This window comes from Neomonachus schauinslandi, chromosome 6 (genome assembly GCF_002201575.2).
Source record: "Neomonachus schauinslandi chromosome 6, ASM220157v2, whole genome shotgun sequence".
NCBI lineage: Eukaryota > Metazoa > Chordata > Mammalia > Carnivora > Phocidae > Neomonachus > Neomonachus schauinslandi.
Window position 1 is genome coordinate 84,761,948 of NC_058408.1, and position 25,345 is coordinate 84,787,292.

A 25,345-nucleotide genomic window follows, 5' to 3' on the forward strand; every position below is an offset into this window, starting at 1 on the left:
GGTAAGCCATATTCTCTCCCCAGTCACTCCCTGATAGGAAGGTTAGATATTAAAGGAGAGAATATGACCTCCTTCTGATTCATAGACTTCCAGTCAATGCAGTGTTACTAAAAGAGAATTTTCAAAATAAATAGAATGACCATGAAATATGTTTATTTTTCAATTGCAAATTTGTGTGATTATATATGTGTATGCGTACATATATATGTATATTTATATATATATATATATATCTATATTTATTCTCATGTACGTTACATGAAATAGAGTTTATAGGTGTAATTTACAAATACATGATTTTACTATTTATCTACTGACAATTACACTTGACTGAATAGGTATCCTGAGTATGTAAAATAACATAATTGATTTCAGAGCATCGACTCTTTTGTAGCTTTAACATAGTTTGATAGCAAATAAAACCAAAACAAGTTTTGAAAAAAACTTTGTGAATTTTTTTAGGCATTCAAATTCAGAAGGGAATTTCTTTTCTTTTTTTTATAGAACTCAGACTGTTAAAAGGCAAATCTTTGTTTAAATATAGACTAAAAGCCCCCATTTAATATTTGCCTGCTTTGTTTTGTCCCATGCAGGTACCCCTGCGAAACACTGACAGAATCAGATACTTCCTAACTTCCTAATTCACTTGACTTTCTTGATGGGGAGTGGGATGTTGAGCCCAGCAATCTGTCTCTGTGTGTGCTGAGATAGTAACAAAGATACTCTTGTCATTTAGATTTGTTCCCCAAATCATGACTGGCCAGATCCAAACCTCGCTGTAGCACTGATCATAAATCGTGTCCTCCGTGCATTCAAAGGGGGAAATGAACATTCTTTTCAGTTCTTAGCCACTTCCTTTTGAAATCTCTGGAAGACCAAGAGAGGCTGCAGACAGTGGAAATAAGCAACAAAGATTTCCATCAGCATCTCGCCTTGCTTTGGTCAATATCCCGCAGTATTAAATGAGCAACCACTATGATGCAAACTGTTCCAGGCGCGAAAAACTGGTCTTGTGTTTTAAGATGTTGGTTCTCGTGGAAAGAATTGGGACTGGGAGGCAACCCTCGCTCCTCGGCCCAGTGGGGAGGACGGTTCAGGAGGGGGAGACTGACCATTCCCATACTTCCCACAGCATCCAGTCTGGCCTCCTGCTCTAAGGCAGCAGTAAAACTCCCTGCACACACCTGAAGGTGCACCTAGCCTCTGTCTGCAACTCTGCCTACCGCCCACTGCCTTCCCTCCTATCCCAGTGTTTCTACCACAACAGTTCAGACACATCTGCACCAGATCTCTTACAGCTTCAAGCTTCAAGCAAAGGAAAAGGAGCTCAGGAAGTAGTCTGCAGGATGGGTCAGCTGCCACTCTGGTCATCTGAGGCTGTTGACGGATCCTAAGTGACGAATATATGCGACTCATGCAGCCACAAGGCCGGAGGGGCAGGGAGGGAGGCAGAAGGTGATGGAAGATGGGACTGGGCGGGGGGGGTGGCTATAAGTTAACTGCATTCACTCAACCATTAACTCACCAACTATTTGTGGGATACCCTTACACTGTTCAGCACCATCAAATCACAGAGGATACACGCTGAACAAGACAGACATGATCGGCAATACCTCTCATTCAGCATTTTAAAAGTGAAAAGAATTCAAGGCAAGCACATTTCTCAGTCTTGGGGAGTCATGGAAGGCTTCAAGAAGGGGACAGCTAAAGCATGAAGGATGAAAAGCTGTAGATAGATGTAGGGCCACTGAGGGCGGAGCTGGGAGCGGCTACTGGGGTGCATGCAAGGGGAATGGTGACAGAGAGTGTGCCACAGGGAGGACACTGGCCAGTCCCAGGCCAGAGCATCTGACCCTCCTGAAGGGGACTCCAAATCCCTAGATACTGGGTTGAGCCATAGGAAACCATCATCTTTCCAAATCAACGTGATCTAATATCAGTAATTTCACACGGCTCAACCAAGTACTTCCCTGGATAACAGCCCTTGACCATTTCCGGTCTCAGTTAGTTTCTCCACAGGAAAAAGCACCCAGTGGCATTGGGAAACATGACAGACTCAGTACAAGTGAGTACTGATGGTGGAGTGACGTGGCAGGGTGATGACGCTGAAGGACACACACAGGCCACATGGAAAATGCAAGGAGCCACAGTAAGATTAAGGTGCTCACTCAAGACCACCTGGAAAGTAGAGTGGGAAGGGCGACAAGAGACGGAAAAACATAGAAAGCAGCTATTACGGTCATTCAGCGAGAGAAGACAGACCCACAGGAGCAGGGGAAGTTTGGGCGGGCTCGAGGGCATACAAGAGGCCAGCCTGGCAGGACCGGGGGACCCGGAGCGGGAGGCGAGGGCCTGGGGAGAGAATGTAGGTGTCACACAGGCCAGGTGCAAGGGCCCATCCAGCCGGGTGATGGACTGTTCTCCGGGCTGGATACACAGCAGGAGGACCTGGTGTGGAGGGAAAAGGATGAATCCTGGGCACGACTGCTCACTCAGTTCCGATGAAGAGGAGAGCGAAGATCCGAAGCAGCAGGAAGCGAAGGGAACGAACGTTTGCTGACTGCCCACTAAGTGCGGGCTTTATCTCTGCTATTTACTTCAATGCACGCCCTGACTCGAGAAGGCAGGTACCCCTCCTTCAGCTTTATCGCTGGGAGGCTGACGGCGGATGTTCACTGGAGGTTAGGCAGTTGGATAAGCTGTAGAGCCACATTCTCAATGGGCGTCTCTCCACCAATGCCCAAGCTCCTTCCACTCGGAGCTGCGGACCAGTAACCCAGTGGGTGCGGTGTGGTGTATGGTGTGTGCGGTGCTTACGGCTAAAAATGTTAGCTGGATATGGTCAACAGGGGATATGCTGAAACCTGCCTGAGTACACAGAAGAGAAGGAGAGGATGCACTCAGAGCGGAGCACCTGATCCAGATGAGTATCCTACTTTCTAAGGAGGGGAGACATTTCCTTCGAGGATGCTAATACCTGCGTGCCCTTACCCCACACTCTCTACTGACCACCTTTGTCACAGGTCCTCCTTGTGTCTAGGGCGCCAGAGGCAGGGGAAACAGCAGTCAATGGTTGGAAGAACTAGCTTTGCAAGCTTTAGAACAAATCCCATAGTACCTTCCCTGCCCCGCAGAGCAGAACTCAGCAAAACAGCATCTCTCAGTATCTTTTAAAGGACAAGCATTTTAGCCAATGGCGTTATCTGAGCCCATAAAGGTTTAAGGCATAGCCTATTTAAAGAGTTATTTAACAATTCCAAAAGAGTAGCAAAACAGTCCATAAAGCTAAATGACTCCCAGGGAAGAAAGTACACATTACATTCTCATACTTGTTTCCTTAATTAGGAACAGATCCTGGTGGCTGGGATTTATTTTCATGAGCACACATCCACAAAAATGAGAAACATCTTGACATGCTGCAACATCCGTAATGTTTCTCAAATCTGAATTTCTAATTGGGTTAAAAAAAAAATAGCAACCGTGAATTTCCATGCTGGTTTTGATTCAGGATTCAAAACAGAACCTAAGATGTGCATTTTTTTTTATATTGTTCCAAAACATGTATAAGCTGGGTCAAAATCCATAAGACCCACTTCAGACATTAAAAAGAAAAAAACAGACCGAGGCACGAATTCGGAATTTAACATGGCAAAGAAGATTCATCTTATGGAGCATGAAAACTAACTTGTGATCTCCCCCAGACACTTTTAAACATCTTCACCTATTTACCTTTTATAAAGAGGAGAAAAGGACTGGGGGATGTTTATATGGCACCTGCTTGAATCCTGTTACAAAATTCAAAGGATTCCTTTTTGTGTGTTTTTCTTTGTTCACTTATTACAGAAATTGGTGAGCCTTTCTCTTTGCTTTCACTAAATTCTGTCACAGTCAAGAACCCAGGCGCACCGTGGAGTCTGTAATGAAGACATTCTTATCCTTACCTACGCAGCTTATCCTCAAGCATTTTCATGTACTTCAGAGCATTCTCCTTCACACCCATTTCTGCAAAACAAAAATCCAAAGTTGAGGCAATTGTACTCAAAGATTGAACAAAACCCAGAAGTGCTCAACTAAAAGCCCAAAACCAAAGGATCGCAGTCAGGCCGACAGTAATGATCACCTCCTAAGTTTGGAAAGCACGCGAATCCACTGGGGTGGCCGCCTGGAGCCAGGTGCTGGAAATGCTGAGAAACACATGGAAACCTGATCCCGACAGAACTTGAGCTGAGTTGCCATCAACGGCTCAGTTTCCAAAGCTGAGAGGTCAGTGGCCCCTAGAGATAAACTCAGAGCCTCGCAATCACCATATGCTGGAGGAATAGATGATTGTTGTGCCCCCATGGATCAAAGAGGCACTTTACTCATAAAAAGAGATTTGGTCTTTTGTAAGTGACGAAAATGTTGATTTTTTTTCTGTCCTCTTAATACGTTAAAAAAAATCAAAATGTTGGGCGCCTGGGTGGCTCAGTCAGTTAAGTGTCTGCCTTTGGCTCAGGTTGTGATCCCAGGATCCGAGGGGAGCCTGCTTCTCCCTCTGCCTCTCTCTCTCTCTCTCATGAATAAATAAATAAAATCTTTCTAAAAAATCAAAATGTTGATTTGACATTGTCACTTTTTTAAAATAGAGGGAATAAAAGGGACAACTCATGCTGTTTTACTATAGAAATAAACATTTTTGTATTAAAGAAAGAGAGATTTGGTGCATTCTGGACAAGTCCTGATCCACCCTCTCAAGGTGATCACTGGCAGAAATGGGAATATGAAGTGCCCAGAAGAGCAGGCGGCAGCAGAGAAGTCCCCATCAGATGGTAGCTGTAATGAGTGATGTCGTCGCCATTTCTATCATGACTATTATTATCGCTATCGTGGAGTTTATTAGTGTTTTTATCCCAACCTGTGTTGTCAAAGGTAATTCATGCATTTACACTCTAAAGTTGGGGTGTGTGGAAAGCAGAAGTCAAGCTGCCTCTCTGCCCTGAGCCTCTGCCGAGGGGGCTCTCAGGACTCTATTTTATCACCACGTGTGTGTTAGGGTGAAGGACAGGTGGGTATATTTGGAATTGGAAAAAGGACCTTGAAATTCCTTGTAAAGATTTATACAGAAATTAAAACAAGTTCTGGTTCATCAGTTCATAATGGATAAAAACAGAAATGTACCCAGGGAAAGCAACTCTTTAAGTTGGTCTCTTAATCTTATTGATTTATGCCAGCCTTATTTACAAGTGAAGTTGTGCTGAGTTTTTTTCTCCAAATAAATTAAATATTTATTTTCAGCACCTACTGTGCATTGGGTACTGCGCTAGCACGGGGAGTAAGATATGGGCATATGGCTCCGTGAAGCAGAGATCTGTTCCCTGGTTCATCCAGCACAAGGACTACAAATTCAGAATGTCTCAACTGGAAGTGCTCTCTTTCACATCCTGTACATATTTACGTGCCACATGCCATTCTAAGCCCTTGGGATAAACCCGTGAAAAGAAGCAATAAAGATTCCTGCCCAAATGACCAACAGACATATGAAAAAGTGCTCAAAATCACTTGGCATCAGGGAAATCAAAATCAAAATCTCAATGAGATGCCACCTCACACCAGTCAGAATGGCTAAAATTAACAAGTCAGGAAACGACAGATGTTGGCAGGGATGTGGAGAAAGGGGAACCCTCCTACACTGTTGGTGGGAATGCAAGCTGGTGCAACCACTCTGCAAAACAGTATGGAGGTTCCTCAAAAAGTTGAAAATAGAGCTGCCATACGACCCAGCAATTCCACTACTGGGTATTTACCCCAAAGATAAATGTAGTGATCGGAAGGAGTACGTGCACCCCAATGTTTATAGCAGCAATGTCCACAATAGCCAAACTATGGAAAGAGCCAAGATGTCCATCAACAGATGAATGGATAAAGGAGAGTGGTATATATATACAATGGAATATTATGCAGCCATCAAAAAAAAAACCCAAAATCTTGCCATTTGTAACGACGTGGATGGAACTAGAGGGTATTATGCTAAGTGAAATAAGTCATTCAGAGAAAGACAAGTATCATATGATCTGACTGATATGAGGAATTGTTAATCTCAGGAAACAAACTGAGGGTTGCTGGAGTGGTGGGGGTTGGGAGGGATGGGGTGGCTGGGTGATGGACATTGGGGAGGGCATGTGCTATGGTGAACGCTGTGAATTGTGTAAGACTGTTGAATCACAGACCTGTACCTCTGAAACAAATAATTCATTATATGTTTAAAAAAAAAAAGAGGGGCGCCTGGGTGGCTCAGATGGTTAAGCGTCTGCCTTCGGCTCAGGTCATGATCCTGGAGTCCCGGGATCGAGTCCCGCATCGGGTTCCCTGCTCAGTGCAGAGCCTGCTTCTCCCTCTCCCTCTGCCACTCCCTCTGCTTGTGCTCTTCTGTCTATCTCTCTGTCAAATAAATAAATAAAATCTTTAAAAAAAAAAAAAAAAGATAGCAGGAAGGGAAAAATGAAGGGGGGGAAATTGGAAGGGGAGACAAACCATGAGAGACTATAGACTCTGAGAAACAAACTGAGGGTTCTAGAGGAGAGGGGGTGGGGGGATGGGTTAGCCTGGTGATGGGTATTAAAGAGGGCACGTTCTGCATGGAGCCCTGGGTGTTATATGCAAACAATGAATCATGGAACACTACATCAAAAACTCATGATGTAACGTATGATGACTAACATAACATAATAAAATAAAATCTAAAAAAACAAAGAAAAAAAGATTCCTGCCTATGTCATGCTTCATTCTGGTAGGGACAGGTAATAAAGAATAAACTTAAGAGTTCCATAGAGTACTAGAAGGTTGTAAGTACTACAAAGCAAGAGAAGGGGATCAGAATGGGGCTGTAGAGTGGTCAGGCATCATTGGGAAGGTGATATTTGAGTAGAAGCATGAAAAGGGTGCGGGGAGCACATGAGCAGCCATCCTGGAAAGAGCAGAGCAGGTGGAAGGACCAACCAGTCTAAAGGTCCTAGGGCAGGAGCACACCTGACCACTCCAGCAACATCTGGAGCAGATGTTCTCTGGGGAAAGAGATGAAGGCAGAGGAATAGCCCAGCTCCAATCATGCAGGCCACTGTGGCAAACTGTATTTCCAAACCATGGCCACAGTAATATTCTGGGTCCCACACACTATTCCAGAACTTGGCCATTTTCCATCAAGCAGTGAAATCTATTTCCCTCCTCTTCAATCTAAATACGCTATGACATTACAACTAATAGAGAATGACAGGAAGGATGCTCTTTAGCCTCTGAGGCTAGGGTCCAGCTTCTGCCTGGCTCTTTCTACTGGGAACCCAGCCACCACGTTGTAAGGAAGCCCAAGCCACACAGAGAAGTCATGCGTAAGTGTTCTGGCTGAAGGCCCAGGTGAAGCTCTCAGCCAACAGCCAGATATGGGAGTGAGCAAGCTTTCAGAGGATTTGAACCATAGAGTCTGAGGGACCCAGACATCATGAAACAGAGACAAGCCACCTCTGTTGCTCTGGGTCTAAATGCCTGACTCACAGAATTTGTGCACACAATAAATGACTGTAAGTCATTGGGTTTGGGAATGATTTGTTATATAGCTGTAGTTACTAGAAAGCCATGTCAGGATTTTGAGCGCTCTGAAAGAGAAGAGAAAACACTGGAGAAAAAAAGGCGACAAATTGGCTCATGGCTGCTATGTTGAGAATAGACTCTAGGAAGACATGGGATAAGTAGAGAGAAACAGGAAGGTTAGAGCAAAAATCCAGGATGAGGTAGTGGGGACTGAGACCATGGTGACACAGGAGTGGGTGATAAGAGGCAGATTTTAGATATATTTTAAAGATAGAGACATCAGGAGTTCCTGATGGATTGAATTCAGGTGTATGAAAAAGAGACCCATCAAGAATGACTACAGGGTTTTTGCCCTGAGCCACTGGAAAATAGAGTTGCCATCAACGGAGATGGGAAGAATGCAGGTGAAACCAGTTTGGGGAGACGAGCAAGAGTTCCATCTTAGACTGGAATTTGCTAAGAGAGTAGAACTTAAATGTTCTCACCAAAAAAAAAAAAAAAAAAGGCAAATATATGTGGTGATGGCTGTGTTAATTAACTGGATGGACAAGGAGGTGGTTCTTTCACAATGCACACATGTATCAAATCATCACGTTGTATACTTTAAATACCTCACAATTTTATTTGTCAATCATACCTCCATAAGCTGGAAAAAATAAAAGCAGTTGAGAAGCTTAAAAAGAGTCCAAGTTTGGATCTGATAACTTGGAGTTTATGAGCCATCCGGTGGGGATGTCAAGAACAAAGTTGGATATGTGAGTCAAGAAAAGGTCTGGCATGCAGATGGACAGTTGGAAGATACTGGTGTGTGGAACGATGAGACTAGATGATATCACTCAGGGAGTGAGAGTAACTTAAGAAGCCCGTAGTGATCGTATGTCTCTACGAGTCTATTGTGATGTTATCTTTCGTCCAAAGGACAAAAATGCACAGCACCTTCCTTGAGGGCAAGAAAGCCATATCCTTATGTTTAAAAGTAATCCAGATATATTCCATATTAATGATTTTGTTCAGAAATCACTACATACTTGGCTCATCTAAGCATCCGAGGCTCCAGGTAGTGACATGCTGGCCCCACACAAGGGCATCCAGGCAGTTTCCCATGCTTTTCTGCTTGCCTGGAGGCTGCCATCTGACACGGATGATGCACTGAAATCCTGCCTTCACTGGATCCTGACCCATCTCCCAGCCAGGCAGCCTACAATGCCTTGCACGCATATGAACTAGGTTGACTCACAACCTTCCAACGAGGCCAGGACTATAGATAGGGAGTTTAAGTTTTTATCTTCCTAAATGATATATGCCCAAGTTGGGATGCCTGAGTGGCTCGGTTGGTTGATTGTCTGACTCTTGATTTCAGCTCAGGTCATGATCTCAGGGTTATGAGATCGAGCCCCACTCCAGGCTCCGCACTGAGCCTGGAGCCTGCTTAAAATTCTCCCTCTCCCTCTGCCACCACCCGCCTCCCCGTCTCTAAAGAAAAAAAAGAAATGCCCAAGATGTATTGAGAACAGAACTTATCTTTTCTTCCCTTTTCATCGTCCCTCTGCTTCCTTCCTTTCCTAACCTGGTCTTAGAGTGGACACCAAAAGAACGGTAGGGTTATTGAGGCAAGCTTCCAAGAACCGAGGGATGGTGCTGAAGGAAGCCAAATACTCCAAGTCAGCAGGCCTCCTAACTAGGAAAATGCAGAAACGCTTCCCCTCCTCTCCATTTGCTAAGGGAATCTTATATCCAGAGTCGGGCAATATTATCTAAATGGAATTCATATAATTAATTTCATGAATCCAATTAAGCAAAAATTGATTGATAATTAAATGCAGTAAATCTGTGAAAACATTTAGCAGAGTGCGTGCTACAAACACAAATCAATGTTACAGGAATTTAACCCGGGTCCTACTTCATGCCAGGCCCTATATGAGGCACTATTTAAATCTAAAAGAGAAGGGCGCCTGGGTGGCTCAGTCGTTAAGCGTCTGCCTTTGGCTCGGGTCATGATCCCAGGGTCCTGGGATCGATCCCCGCATCGGGCTCCCTGCTCGGCGGGAAGCCTGCTTCTCCCTCTCCCTCTCCCCTCTCTCACCGTGTCTCTCTCTGTCAAATAAACAAATAAAATCTTTAAAAAATAAAAAAATAAATAAAAATAATAAATCTAAAAGAGACATGGCTTCAAGGGACACAGAGAGAGCTGTGGGGCCACACTCTAACATTGATGACTCCCTGGAGCCCACAGCAACATTGTCCATGAATCTTCAATCCACAGATGCCCCAATGAGTCTGATGAAAAAACACTACCAATTTACCCAGCAATATCCTTTTCAGTGTAAACAAGGAAGGTAAAAGAATGTTAAGTGGAAAACAGGTCTAACTAGGTTCTAGTGCATTATATCCTTTGTTTGCATCATAAAAGGACAGCAATACTTGTCATGATAATAGTACAGGAAATGAGCAACACCCAGGCTGACTCCTTATCAGATTGAATGAAGCAGTGACTACGACTACAAAGAGCTTCAGCCCCACCATCCTCCATCAATGACCGCATCATGAGATCAGTACAACACCATCTCAAATTTGACAATGGAAGCCAAAGGGACCCCATCAGTCTAGCATTAATCACAAATTTTGTCTAACACTGGCCATTTTCTTGGAACTTTCCAGTGACATAGTAATTCTAGTAACATAAGGCTTGGCCTCACTTTACAAAAATAAGTCATCAACTTTCAAAGATCATTATTCAAGGATGAATTTCGATACAAGTAACTCCCATTAGTAAAATCCTCCAAAAGGAAGATGTGAAAGACAAAGGAGAAATTGCAGAATTCTGAGAAATTTTCAAACATCTAAAGTATTATTCTTCTATTGGAGTGAATGAAAGAATTCCTGTTTCTTGGAGTCATTAAACCATGCATGGAAATGGAGTAGTAACACCGAGCTAACAAAGGCCCAGGGAAGTCAACAACACAGAAAAATGGATTTGCAACTTGTTTGTCTTGATATGTGGGATGGACTAGTATTGTCTAGGACCTCAAAAGATGGTGGAATCCATGATATGAAGTGCTACACAAATCAACTTGTACACCAGAGTGCAAGAGGGAAACACCAGCCATGAGTCCCTACTGATACCAGAGCGATCTTGTCACACTAGAAATTCACTACACAGAAAACATGATGCCGAGGTAATGATATCAATGACATTTCATTGAGCCCTTCCTGTGTGTCAAGTACTGTTCTAAACACCTTGTTCTAAATGCTAAACAATGAGAGTGTCCATGAAGCAGCTCTATTATTATCCTCATTTTATCTGGATGACACAGAGGGGCAGCAAGGACCAAAGTCACACAGTCAGTGAGGGATCATCCCAGAGGCCATTGTTTTGGAACCCATGACTCCCATTTTAAATAGCACAGGGGCTCAGAAAATGCACATTGAATAAATGCATGTGAAATTTTAGCCAACAAAATGAAGCTGGTATTCACAGAGAGAGTAAATTAAGGAGAGACCAAAGACTTCTGTAAAAAGTCAGAGTTGCAAAGAGCATGGACAATTGCAAAGAACAGCCATTAACAAATGGAAACCTGATTGTATATAAATTGTAGGGAAGAATGCTGCTAAACATATTTGCCTAAAATAAATTACCATTGTGTAATGTGTATGTGTGTGTGTGTGTGTGTAAAGGGTATAGTCCAGTTGGTTTCATAGTAGGTTGCATGAGAAAATGATTAATAATTCTCTGAGGCTCCTACTCATGTTGGTTATTCCTAATAATAAGACATCGTGTGGTTTTACAAACAGATTTTTATTTGCATGTATATATTTGTTTGTTTACAGCATTTTCTGTTACCACTATGCGTGGTGGTCATTTAAATAGAATCTCAAGCGGGGTTCCTGAGTTAAGCTGGAGACAATCCTTCCTGGGCTTTAGACTGGTCATTGTCAATTCCCTAGGGTTGGAACCAAATAAACACACCATCACTAAATTAACCATGGCTTCACTTGCCATTGGCAGGTCATCATTCAGCGTGGTGTTGGTAATTTCTCTCTCTCCTTTCCTCTGATGCCAATAAGAGATTTGCAGAGAAGAGAAAAATGGCCAGATACAGATCTGACAGAATTAATAAACAGTACCAAAGAGCAGGCTTCTTTTTAGGGATGTGCCTGACTCTCATTCTTATATCCATCTCGTGTTTCGTAACACGTACCGTGTGCCCAGCTGTGCGTTGGGCCCTGCGGCTGCAGACGTGAATCAGATGCTGCCCTTAGCCTGGAAAACACCAGGTTTGGCGACAGAAAACGGTCACATAAATGCATGATGAATAAAAGCAACGAGCTGAGTTCAGTGATTGAAACTTAAAGCTGCAGTCCATTCTGGGAGCGTCGCAGAAGAGATTCCGCCCAGCTCGAGGGGGTTAAAAGTGGACTTCCTGAGGAAGTGAATGGAGTAGCACTCTTAAAGGATTTTCCATGCTGGCTGAAGCCGGAGGAGGCATGGGTAATCCGAAACAGCAGTTGCACGTAAAATAAGATTTGTGTTTTCAAATATCGGGCATTTAATGTCATATTATTTTACTCCTCTCAATAATTTCGGAATCATTTTTCCCCCTCAACTTACATTAAGATTAGTCGATGTGGGGCAGGATCCCACACCACAGGAAGGCAGGGTGCCTGCAGGACATCCACCAGGGTCACAACTACACCTGGAACCGGACGTCCAGATGTTCTCCTTTGGGGGATCTGCGTAAGAATGCTGTGTTACAATAACCTCACACTGGGAGAGGCACCCGGAAGGTCAGAGGGTGGAAAGACTTTTTCAGAACTGGAGCATCATCATGACTCCACTGCCCACAAAGAAAGTAAAACTAATTATTCTGAACTACGTTTATGCTTCGCTTGCGCTGTTTTGCCCCGCGTGCTGGTGTGCGGCAATGACTGTCCCACGAGGTGCCTCGTGGCTGCCTCAGGGAGCCCCGCCCTACTGCCCTTGAACCCAGAGCGCATCTCAGGGACTTGTCCGTCTTGATACTCATGTCTGCAGAAGCCACACCTGCTTGGATGGGAAGACATGGTGGGCAGGTGGGAAGGAAGGATTTTAGAAATGAGTAGGTAAGCCCCACTAGGTTTAAAAATGCTTCATGTATAGCAAGTGATTCCAGTCCATAAGAGATAAAGCCCGAGTTCCAATTTCACCTGCTGTGCTTGTCATGAGTTAATTGGGTATCATCTGATACGGTAATTCTCACTTTCCTAGTCCAGACCTGCTCCTACATGCAATCTCCCAGTACCCTTGAAGCACACAGCCTAATAAATCAGCACAATTCAATGACAAGAAGAAAAACCAAGTATGTGTGGTATGGAAAGCAGGTCAGAAAAAAAACTAACGCTATGAGTCCCGAGCAGCCTCACACCACAGCCCTGACACACAGTCCCCGCCAGCCAAATGCTTCCACCAAATGGAAAGGCAAGCTCCCTCTCCCCAGCTCTCCCTGCAGACAGCAGTGGGCTCAGGTTTGCCTTCTTGCTTTCCAGCACATGTAACTGAAACACTTGAGGGGCGCCTGGGTGGCTCAGTCGGTTGAGCATCGGACTCTTGCTTTGTGCTCAGGTCCTGGTCTCAGCTCAGGTCAGGGTCTCAGGGTTGTGAGATCAAGCCCAGCATCAGCTGCCTGCTCAGCGGGAAGTCTGCTTGTCTCCCTCTCTCTCTGTCCCTCCCCCTGCTCACACTCACGTGCATCCGCTCTCTCTCTCTCAAATAAATAAATAAATCTTTTTAAAAAATAACTGAAAGAGTTGTGACCTGGAGATCCATTTACAATATTTTAAAAATTGCTTAAAATGTCTATTTTTTTACATTGCTTAGTAGTATACATTTGAGAATATATACTTTTATTCTTTACTTCTTTCTCCTTACTCCCCTCAAACATGCACACACCACACACACAGACACACACACATGATTTACTTCTCTTCTTTTTAACAGAACAAGGAATGGAATGTGGGGCTTGGTTTTTAAAATGGAATACTATTTTCTTAAATAATATGTGTTTAAAAAAAAAAAAAAAACCCAAATCCTCATTTGATCTTCTTAAGCTAAAGAAAGTGAGCTCACGAGGTGTCAGCATGATGCATCCATGTGAGTGCATTATCTCATTTACAGTAACTCCCTAAATCCCTTTTGAGGATAAGGAGACTGAGGCTGAGGGGAGTTCATTCAAGGGGTAAATAAAAAATTCAGACCCAGTTCAGTTTTATGGCAAAGTCTATGTATTCTCAAATACATAATCCTGCTGCCCAATTGTCATGAAACGTAACTGACGAATTTCACTGAAGGCACTGTATATTTCACAGAAGGAAAGAATTTACTTTTCCCTTCGCTGTTAAAGGTTTGAAACTGGCATCTCTCTGTTGGACACAAGGGCACCCGAGGTCTGACCCGAGTTATTGCCCTTGGAAGAGAGATCCTGGAGCACGGCAGGACAACTCCGAATGTCCTCCAGGGCAGGAAGGGCAACCATCTGAAGCTAATCAGATCCCCAACTACATGGGGTCTCCATGTTGGATGTGCCCCTCTGAGCTGTCTTAGGAAGTAACTAAGCAGGCAGCCCAGCTACAGCCTGCTTCTTGCACCCAGCAGATTTTGGCAGGGCGAAAGATTTTAACATCACCAACTGCTCTGCTTCTCAGTCCTACAAGATATCAACCCATGTTCACCACCTCCAGCAGAGGGAATATCTGCCCACCACCCTTCCCTTTGGAGGTGCTAATCATCCTCAACCCAGCCCCTTGCCAGCACAGCCTAGCACCCACTGTCTTCTTGGCAGAGTCTTTCCCGGATAGAGGAGACATTCATACGAACCAGTTGGCTCCTCGTTCCAGAGTTTTCAAACGTGCATGAACTGAAGAGGACCTTCCCTCTCCAGTGCCGATGCTGACAAATGGCTGGGAGCTGCCCACAGCCACAGTTCAGTCACAGTGTGAGCACGAAGCTGACACAGCTTCACAGAGAAGAGGCAGCTTCTGAGCCCCGGGGCCCAGCATCCCACTGCCGTCCCACCCCCACCTCCCCTGAGGTGACTTGAGCCAATACAGTGCCTCTTCTGACTCTTGAGACTCATACCTCTGCTCTGACTGTTTCCTCTGCCTGGAATACCCTCCTCAAACGTTTTCTGCCTTCCTACCCACCAAGATGCTGTCTGGGCTACAGGACCCCGCTTTCTTGCCCTGCGCCCCCCCCCCTTCCCACGGTCTTCTCACTCCCTCCGGGCTTCTGCGGACCTTTCAGACCTTCCTATAGCCATCAAGTTCATGTAGGACATGGCTGATCCTCCCTGCTCAAGTTCTATCTTCTTTGAACCCTCTGCGCCTAGCCCAGTCGTGGGCTCAGGGAAGGGGCCCAGTATGTTTTTCAATACCAGCTAGAGGCCAGCCTCCAGGGAAGCCACAACGAGGACCACACAGTTTCTGTTCTCAGGGGATTGACAATCTGATAAGGAGCCAGAAGTCAGAACAGATGATCAGGGTGCCAAGTGCCTGAGATCATCAAAGAATGACTCGCTGGATAGTGCAGGAGAGACACAAAGGCAACCGAGGCTGAGGGGACAGGCAGGGCCACGTGGGCTCCCCAGAACAAAGGACCTGGGACCCGAGATGGAAATGAATCTATGGACACGCTTCAGTTTCTATTACAAACAAAACAAAGCACGCAGAAGACCAGAGGGGGAGGTAAGGAGGGGAATGAAATAAAGACAGAAGGTTGCAAAACTCCCATCTTTAAACACCAAGTCCTCAACCACGCTTCCTGCAAAACAGAGGCGCCAACCTCCTGCTCATCTGTGCTCCGCATGTTACTTGGCGGGCTCTTGAACAGTGCCAGTCCCCGATGACCCTGGGATATGTGGGGACTACACAGACTAGCCCAAGCTCTTGCGGGCTGTGACAGTGTCTGAAAGTGAACTGGCTTTTTTTTTTTTTTCCTACATAAAGGCCAGCTAGCAGCTACCACTGCCAAGTGATCCCTCTGCTTGGGGTGAACAACGTGGGGTCTGATTCTATTCAAGGCCCCGAACGAAGGGCATGCCTTTCCCAAGCAGTAGACCGGACCTCCCTCCAAGGCAGGAGAACAGCACACTCAGCCCGGAGGATCCAGCTCTCAGCATCCCCAGCCTCTCCCCACTGGGCGCTGGAAGGGGCAAGTAGATGCAGGCGTAGCAATAAGACACCCCAAGAAGACAAAATACCTGTGAATTGAAAATCTAAGATCCTACCTGCAGTTTTCTCGTTGACGTATTTTCTCCACCCTTATACAGAAGTGGGGGGAAAGGCCAGATGGGTCACACTGAGGCACCTCGTCAGATGGGAACGATTTTCCATTTGGGAACAATTTCACAGAAGTATGAGGTTAGCCGGCTATGAGGTTCCTTCCTCCTAGTGACAATCCCCCAACACACACACACACACACACACACACACGCACGCAGTGCTCACATCCAGGCACTTGCTGTGACCCCCACGTGGCCCCACGACTAGGCCACACATGACCGAGCACCTGCTGCTTGTGGACCAAGTCCTTAGAGAGGCCAAATGCAAACAGTGTGCCTCCTTCTCCTTCCACACATGGCTCATGCAGGCACGGGCCATCGAGCCAGCATGTTGAAAAAGCTAACAGAGAAAAAAATATGAATAGCTTGCACACCTGCTTCCTCAGGACAAACCCATGCCGGGTGGGAAAGACCACACAATATAAAACCTGAATGATTCAAGCCTCAGCACAAAGGGGTGGACAGAGGTTGGACACGCAAGCTAGGGTGTCCGTAGGTTTGTATGTGCTGCACTTACGGTAAGGCATGACAGAGATGGCAAAGAAGGGGGGCGGCCCTTGGGCGGGGGCTAGGGGGCCATAGCCAACTGCCCTGCAGAAGGTCCCGGCACAGAATCCGAGGGATCCAAGGATTCTAAATCCATACCTCGTCTCTAACCATTAAGAAGTTGCATTTGCGGGGGCGCCTGGGTGGCTCAGGCGGTTAAGCGACTGCCAGGTCATGATCCTGGAGTCCCGGGATCGAGTCCCTCATCGGGCTCCCTGCTCAGCGGGGAGTCTGCTTCTCCCTCTGACCCTTCCCCCTCTCATGTGCTCTCTCTCTCTCTCGCTCCGCCATGGTGTGGTATGTCCCTCCCCTTCGGACCTGTGAGCTACAAGCTCTCTTTTCAAGGGCAGTCATCTCCTGATCTGTTGGCCTTGCCATACCTGAGTAATAATAAAACCTATACTTGAACATTCCAACTTAGGACAATAGAACATGCTACATTCAGCCATTGACCGGATGGATTTATGACTCTCAGTATATGTGCCTCGTGCTGTATTTCTGCCCCAGCCCCACAGGTATTAGTGATGCACCCACTCTCACCCACACAGGCCATTAATTCTATAATGGACAAGGGAAAAGAAAGAGACAAGCCTTATCAGCAATGAACACGACATTATGAAAGAGCTGAATTTCAGCCTTATCAAAACAGCCTCCAGGGAACAGAATCCTTGATCTTCCACAGCCCAGACAACAATGTGTGGTAGGAGGCTCCCGGGCGGCCCCTTGCAGGGAGAGGCATCGGGGACGCAGGCCAGGTTGGGCGCTCATCACGAGGGTGGTAGGGCCAAAAGTGCCCAGCCCGGCTGCGCTTCTGAGGGTCTGACATGGTGCCCCGAACAGAGGCTTGGCACATCTGGCCATTGTATTTTCTATTTCCCCTTAGCAGAGAAGGCTGGCTGTGGAATTCTGTGGAAATTATTAGTATTGTCTTCGCCAGGGCTACTCAGTTGGGGCCCCCAGCAGGCAAGCAGCCTGAGATACCCCACCTTTCTACGATGGCCCCTCTCATGACAGAAAGGCCACAAAACCTTGCTTACCACCCTGTGCTGGCTTCCCTTTGCCCTGGGAACCAAATCTAAACCTCCCCACGAACCCGGCAGGTCTGCATGGTCAGTCCCCCGTCTCCCCAACCACACCTCAGCCCCTGGCCCCCTGGCCTGGCCTCATCTTCTCCACACCAGGCTCTTTCTCCTCCCTGCTCCCTGGGCAGAGCTGGTTTTCTTATCCTTCGGCTTCAGCTTAAATGTTAACTCCTTAGAGGGTGCTTCCCAGCCCAATTACTTTCGCTCCAATCCTTGATTGTTGCTTTCACAGGCCTTACAACATCTAGTACTTATTTTATTTATGGGTTCATATACCTGGTGATGGTGGTGGTGGTTTTTTCTGTTTTTATTTTTCTGTCCCTCCCATTAGATTTCAAGTTTCAGGAGAACAGCACCCCCACGGTGTGTTCCCCTATGCGTCTGTCAGATTATCTGTTAGCTCTGTTACAATGTGTGTCTGATTTCACATTCCTGGCGTTGCTGCTGAGTCTCACTACGGCTTCAGAAAGCAGAGAATGGCACATGGGGAAACATCCTGACTATGAGCATGGGTGGTGGGCATCCTGGCATCCCTGGGGAAAATGAGGGCCTGCTGTGGGCCATGCGTTAGGAGGCATAAGGGGTCACTGGTACCTCAGAGGCTCAACTTCAGTGGGAACACTCAGCACCACCCCGCTGCAAGGCATCTCCAACTCACACCCTAGGGGTACAGAGCAGCTTGATATAGGAATACATGTGAGAGCAGAAGGTTTTGTGCCAACTCCAAACATGAGAATGGGGACTCGGGACTGTGGGTGAAGGGAATGCCTAAGCCCACTTGTTCTCATGGGTGCCTAGGTGAGCAGGGTATGTAAGTCAGGGGCTCTGTACCCACTGCTAAGGCCAGCATCTTAATCGGCTCCCACCTGCTGTCTGCACTGGGCATGGCAGAGACAGGGGAACATGTTGGCTGGAAAGCAGACGAAAGACTGTTGAAACTCCCCACTGTGACTCACAGTGCAAGCTGGCCCCTCATTGCAATTGGGAACGTAATGCACCAAATGTTGAGGCTAAATCTCATTTTCTGTCTTTGACTCTGGAAATTGTATTTGGGGTAATGCTAATGTGAAAACTGAGTGTATTAAAACAAAGTATAATAATAACATGGGGCATCCTAACAGCTTACAACAAACATCTTCCTTCCTTCTTCCCTCCCTCCCTCTTTCCCTCCCTCCCACCCTCCCTCCCTCCTTCCCCCTCAAACACACCCTAAAGAGCACAAGATCCATGAGAATTTAAAAATAGCCTAACATGGATTTCAAGTAGAGTAAACTAAATGAGTCCAATTTTCTATGCCTTTCATTTTAAATTATGCGCTAAATGTCTAGAAGCATGAGATGTAAGTGAGGAGGATGGGACATTTAAAATCTAATTTTCAAAAATTGGGTCCTAAAACAGAACAGTGAAAATGCATTTACACATATAATTGTGCCTGCAAACCAATACTGGCAGAACAAGTGCCCCTTTGGCTGGTGAGATCGCCTGGCCTGGGCACACCAAGCCCTAGGAAGCCAATTCACCGGTTTGGTGGGTACGCATGGAGCCCCTGCGAGGTACCAGTTGGTGTGGACTAGGTGCTAAAGTAGATTGCATGTTCCAGCCCATGGCCTCAAGAACCTCAAGAACTAGTGAGGGAATAGCAGGGGTAAAGAGGTCTTTACCACACACGGGGGGAGAGGAGAGAGGCCAAGACAGAAGAACTAGTGAGCACAGGCGCTTTCCACAGTGGAGATGGGTCGAGGTCGGGGAGGTGTCATGGGAGAGGAGAACAGCTAAGCTGAAAACCAAGCACTGTGCAAGGAACAGGACAGGCAGCAAGGCAGAGTGACCAAGGGCGAGGACCCACTGTGCCAGCTTGGAAGTAAAGGGAGAAAGGGCTCATTGGGGAAACTGAATGTTCAGACTGGCTGAAGACTCACGAGTGAGGAAGGAGGGAGGGGGTGAGGGGTGTGGCAAGAAAGGCGGGTGGAGAGAGGAAGCAGAGACATGTCAGGAAGGGCCTCATAAGTCCCTGTGGGAATATGGGCTTCATCCTACAAAGGGGAGCCATTAAGAGTTCTACAGAGGAGCATGACTTGGCAGGTTCCTTGTCCATGAAAACACTCATTTTCTCTCTCTGTCTCTTGAATAAGTAAATAAATAAATCTTTTTCTTAAGGTTTTATTTATGTATTTATTTGACAGAGAGAGACACAGCGAGAGAGGGAACACAAGCAAGGGGAGCGGGAGGGGGACCCCGATGCCCAGGACCCCGGGATCATGACCTGAGCTGAAGGCAGACGCTTAACGACTGAGCCACCCGGGCGCCCATAAATAAATATTAAAAAAAAAAAAGACAATGTGTGTATCAAGGAGGGCTGCCATCTTAAACAGGGTGATTAGGGGAGCCCTCCGTGAGACAGTTCAACAAGGCAATGGAGGTGAGACCACACAAGCAGTAAAACAGAAAGAATCCAGCCTAATGCCAGGTCTTTGGGGTGGTGGATTGGCGATGGAGAACCCCGGACAAAGAAAAGAAAGATTTGGGAGGGAAGAAAATTAGTTCACTCTCTAACAGGTAGGGTTAGACATGTCTTTGAGATACCCAAGTAGAGTTGCCCAACTGAAGGTGGTCGTGAGGGGAAGGAATTGAGCAGGGTCAGAGCAGGGATCGGCTGTCCTTTGCATGGTGCTAAAGCTCTGAGGGTAGGTAAGACCATTCAGGATGGATGTACTCCTTTCCCAGGGCTGCTACAACGAATCGCTACAAAGTTAGCAGCTGAAAGCAACACAAAATGTATTATCTCACAGATCTGTAGCCAGAAAGTCTAGCACAGCACGGCTCAGCAGGTTCTCGGCTCAGGGCCTCACAGGATGAAATCAAGGTTGTCCGTAGAATCCAGATCCCTGGGACTCAGGTCCCCACTTCCTTGCTGGCTGTCAGCCAGGAGTGGTTCTCAGCTCCTAGAGGCTGTCCACTTTCCCCAGCTGCTGGCCCCCTTCCTCCCTCCTCAAAGCCGGCAGTCACTCTGTTTTTCAAAGCTCTTGTGATTAGCTTGGGGCCTCCTTCTTAATCCAGGATGCTCTCCCCATCTCAAGATCTTTAATTGTAGTCACATCTGCAAAGTCCCTTTGGCCGGGAACATCCCATATTCACCGGTTCTGGGGATTAGGGCGTGAACATCTTGAAAGTCATTACTCTACCTAACACACTGACCATGTAGCATGAGAAGAAAAGGTGGCTGGGGACTGAATTCCAAGGAACAAAACCTTAGAAAGATGGGCAGAGGAGGAGCCAGCAAAGGTTAACAGTGGGAGAAGGAGCAGGACTCCAGAAGGGTAGAAGCTTTGGAAGCAAATGGAAAGTATAATGTTTCCAAAGTGGTCAGCAGGAGTAGACACTGCCAAAAGGGCTGGAAAAGATCAGTGGGTTTGGCAAAGAAAGGGTTATTAGTGATCTACAACTGCCTTCACACACACACACTCAGACTCACAAACCATAGCCTGGACCTCCCAGGACCAGCTGGCAGAGCTGTGTGGAGGGGACAAGGTTTCCACGTTGTCCCACTGGCTGGGTGCCAGGGCCTCATCAGTCAAATAGACACGAGCCTGGTTCTGAAATAACCAGCCTGACTTAAGTCCCACATGCACATTCTGCGTCCCGTGGAACAAAATGAGAGCTCCACATGTGGAGGAGGCAGAGAATGGAGCCCCTTCCCGGCACATCTGCGGAGACCGTCCCCCTCATATGTACAGGCACTAAATGCCAACAGAAAATCTATTCTCCAATCCCCATAGTTTCCTGGTATTTGTTTTAAGTATTTAAAATGCATTAGGCTTGACACCAAAGTGCTTAATAAGTTAATGTCCTAGATATTTAGGAGGAGGTAGGTATAAAATTATTGGCTTAAAATGATCCCAGTGAAACCATTTCTTCTGACAAGATCACAAAATGCACTTTCCCAGTGAGTCATATATAACTGGCTCACGTCTATAATAAAATGGGGATTCAGGTTTGAGGGAAGGCAGAACCTGCTAGGCCGTGGATTAAAGAGTAGTCTTCATCTCACAGGCCGTGCAGTTGAGGGATCATGGTATGTTCTTCCCGATGCTCTTCCTGTCATCCACCTCAGAGATAAGTGAGCAGTCTCTCCTTATCACAGGCCATGTTATGAATATGTAAGTTGGATGGTGACCCCTCTGACCAAAATGGAAAAGCAAAAAAATGGGAAGGCTAAGCTTTATTTTTGATTTTACAGATAACCTCAGGAAGGCCCTGTCACCACCTCAGAATCCCATTAAGCTTTTAACAGGGAGTTAGTTTTGAGGGATTGTGAAAATGGATTCGTTTTGTTTAAATATCAGAAGATAATGTGGGTGGAACTCCTGTTTGGTTTGTTCTCCGTGACAGGTGCGGAGATCCAGAGCCATAAAGGTGAGTGGCCTCGGTCCCCGGTCCCAACACAGCTGCCGAATGTTTTGAGACAGGTTTTGTCAGCCTTCCAGTGATTCCAGGCCTTGGGGGTTTCTCCACTGTACCATTTGCACTGTGCACGTCTTTTTGTCAACTGCCTTCCACCAAAGAAAACAGGGGAAAAGTCCCTGAAAATGAAAAATGCAATGCTGTCATCATGCTGCTGTCCATGGCACGGTGGGAGGGGGTACAGAGGGACAAGACTGACCCCACAGAGTCGCATTTGGCCCCGGGGGGCCCAGAAACGTGTTGCTGGACTCCTGGACAGAGCGAGTAGCTCGCCCTTTAGCGGCGTCCCCACCTCCACTCCCTCTCAGCTTGGGGCCTGGGGGAGGTAGACAACAGCCTAAGTATCTGCTCCAGGCTGGAACAGCCGGAACTGGGGCTGGTGGGGCCGGCCTCCGGGAGAACACAGGCAGGGAGGGGGAAAGCAGCTAGTCTGTGTGGAGGGAGTGGAGCGGAGTGGGGCTGGGCGGGGAGCCCGAGGTGATACTCACAGCTTCCAGACATGCAACTAGGGGTGCTCTATGTGACTGTTTACACAATCCTGGAAAATTATACTTCATTATGAATTATATTATTATTATTATATATTATTCCATTAAGTGTTGTATATTGTACACTCATACACACTCAAATTAGTGAAAAGACCCATATATATATACACGCATATATACAACCTATATATATATATATATATATATATATATATATATATACATACAACCTTGTATACTGCATTTTATGGGCAATTTAAGAGATGTCCAAGGGAAATTTTAAAAATGTTTAATTTTCACCTTAAACTTTACTTTTAGAACCCAACCCCTACATAAGGTAAAGTCCCTCTGCTTCCCGAACTGCCTCTCTACGGCTGTCCCGTTAACACCGGGATTATACGGGCATGCAAGTTGTTTTGGAAGGTGTTTTCATGACTTTCCTCATAAAAGGCGTTATACTCATTCTGTTCTCTGAAATCAGCTACTGTTGAGCAATGCTATGTTGCGTGTGAAGAACAATATGTGCATTTGTGAGACATTCCCAACCTTCATCTAAACTTTCCTGCTTTAGAAAATTCAGGATCTGAATTTTGAGAACCACTTTATTAATAAAATTTAGTGCTTCCCCCTTCCTTTTGTGGATTTATTTCCTTTGTGTTCATGAGGTTGTTAAAGAAAATCTGTGTTTAAAAAAGGGGGGGGGCCCACCCAGCATTGTTCCCAAGTGGCATGGCTTCCCCTGGTCGATGTCACTTGCATACTAAACCCTCAGGATGTGCTATGGTCCCCTGAGGCTCTGCTCAGCACTCCCCATGAAATCCAGAGAAGACTGGATCATCCTGCTGTATTAAGATGTCCTGAACTCTCTTTAACACAATCCTTCCTTGTCCCATTTTGGCAAGAGCTTCCTCTGAATGTGAGCACACAAGGGCTGTGTCATTTATCTCTCTGGCTCAGACCCAACCACAAGTTAATCCCTGCAGGCTGTTCAAACAAGAGCAGGAGCCTCCAAGATAAACCCCTTCCTCGGGTTTCACCAAACCTCTCTCTAAATCAACTCTGATGAAAGCAGCACATCTCAGGGTAAGCTCTGTACCTCACGTCGGGGGAGGCGTGGGGACCCCCTTCACTGCCAGGAAGGAGATCACCTGCTCAGAAGTGGAAGTCAAGCTTCAATTGTGAACTTGAACAATTTCCCATCTGATCAACTACACATCTTCTGTAATTTCGTCAAACAGGTCATTCACCTTATGATTGATTTAGCAGCTTTTCATCCAGTTGGGTAACAGTACATAAAATGCACATCTTCCAGCTAAAAGCAGTGTGCATTTAAGAAAAATCAACACTAAAAAATTTGACCTCATACGTTTAATATTTCTACGGGAATATGTGTTCCTTAAAAAAAAAAAAAAAGTCATCCCCTTTATCTTTCATTTATCTGTGCTATGCGGTGCCCACTAAAACTCAGCACAGACATGCTAAGCGCACCCGTGCCCGACTATAAAGATCAGAAGAGCCTGTCTCCAGTGGCACAGCTTGCAGGTGATGGGTATACACACTGAAAACCACTCCCAGAAAACATAATGCTGAGTGGCTAGACTTCCACCATGTTTTTAAAGTAGCAAGGTACAATTAGAGGCTGGGTCAAGGAGAAGAAGGGGATGGAGAGAGAAATGGTGTCTCCAGACCAGAGAGCATGCCTAACTGAGGCTGGGTGGCCCTCACAGCTACTGCTATACACTGTTGTTCCTCCTTTCTCTCTCATTCTCCCATTTGCTTTGCGGTCTCTTTCCTCCATCTTTCCTTCCAGAGGTACCATGGGATAAACCTCAGCCATGTTGAAAGTTGACAAGGCAGGTTGACTTTGGCTTCCCTGCCTTCCACCTCCTCATCCGTGGTCATTTCCAACCACCGGAGCTTTGTGGGGTCTGGGCTATGGGGTGGCTCTTCCAAATGGTGCACATCCCATGGGAGGTTCTCGGTGACCCACACTCACTCAGATTTTGAGAGGGGGGGAGGCTGGGCCATGGAGGCCGGCCATTGAGGGAACTACTGGATTTTGTCCCCAGATTTTGGGTTGTAACTATATGCCTACTTAAATTATGACACTGAGTCTTCCCCACTGTCTTAGTCTATTTGGGCCACTGTAACAAAAATACCATAGTTGGGATGGTTCATAAACAACAGAAATTTGTTTCTCATGGTTCTAGAGCCTGGGAAGTCTAAGAGCAAGGTGCTACAGTTTGATGGCTGGTGAGAGTCTGCTTCCTGGTCTTTTCACTGTGTCCTCACATGGTGGAAGGGGCAAGAGACTTCTCTGGGGTCTCTTTTATAAAGTCACTAATACCAGTCATGAGGGCTCCACACTCATGATCTAATCACCTCCCGATAAACACCATCACAGCGAGCATTAGGATTTAACATGTGAATTTTAGAGGGACACAAACATTCAGCCTCTAGCATCCATCAGTAATATGCTTGATAAAAACAGATTTAATTTTAAAGGAAGCCAGGTGAAAATGAGATTAGAGAATTTTTTTCTGGACGTTCATGAATTACTTTATGAAAATCCGGGATACAACGCAATGTCACAAAACTAGGTATAAGAATGAATGTTTTAAAAAGATGTAGCTGGTGTGCCATAATCAAAATGACAGACCCAGAATTGTGTGAGAGGTGGCAATAAATGGTTGGGTGATGTATTTTGTGCAGGATCATTTTTAGGATCATTACTATAGCTACTTACTTGTGTTTGCTTTCCAAGCAAGAACCCAAATCTCTTCTTATAACTGAAATATAGTAGAGGATAAGTGGTTAAGAGCAAGCCTGTGGATTCAGGCTAACCTGGGTTAGCTCTGCAACTAGGCAGCTCAGTCAATTTGGGCAAGCTAATTAG

The 25,345-nt window shown here is 46.1% G+C and overlaps 1 protein-coding gene across 1 annotated transcript in view; it reads right to left on the reverse strand.

Moving 5' to 3' along the window:
* Window positions 1–25,345, reverse strand: part of DISC1 (DISC1 scaffold protein) — a 326,114-nt gene that overhangs the window by 71,109 nt on the left and 229,660 nt on the right. Inside the window, exon 10 of the mRNA XM_021696148.1 lies at window positions 3,942–4,002. Within this exon, the coding sequence (XP_021551823.1) occupies window positions 3,942–4,002 (61 nt within the window). The remainder of the gene's footprint in view (window positions 1–3,941; window positions 4,003–25,345) is intronic.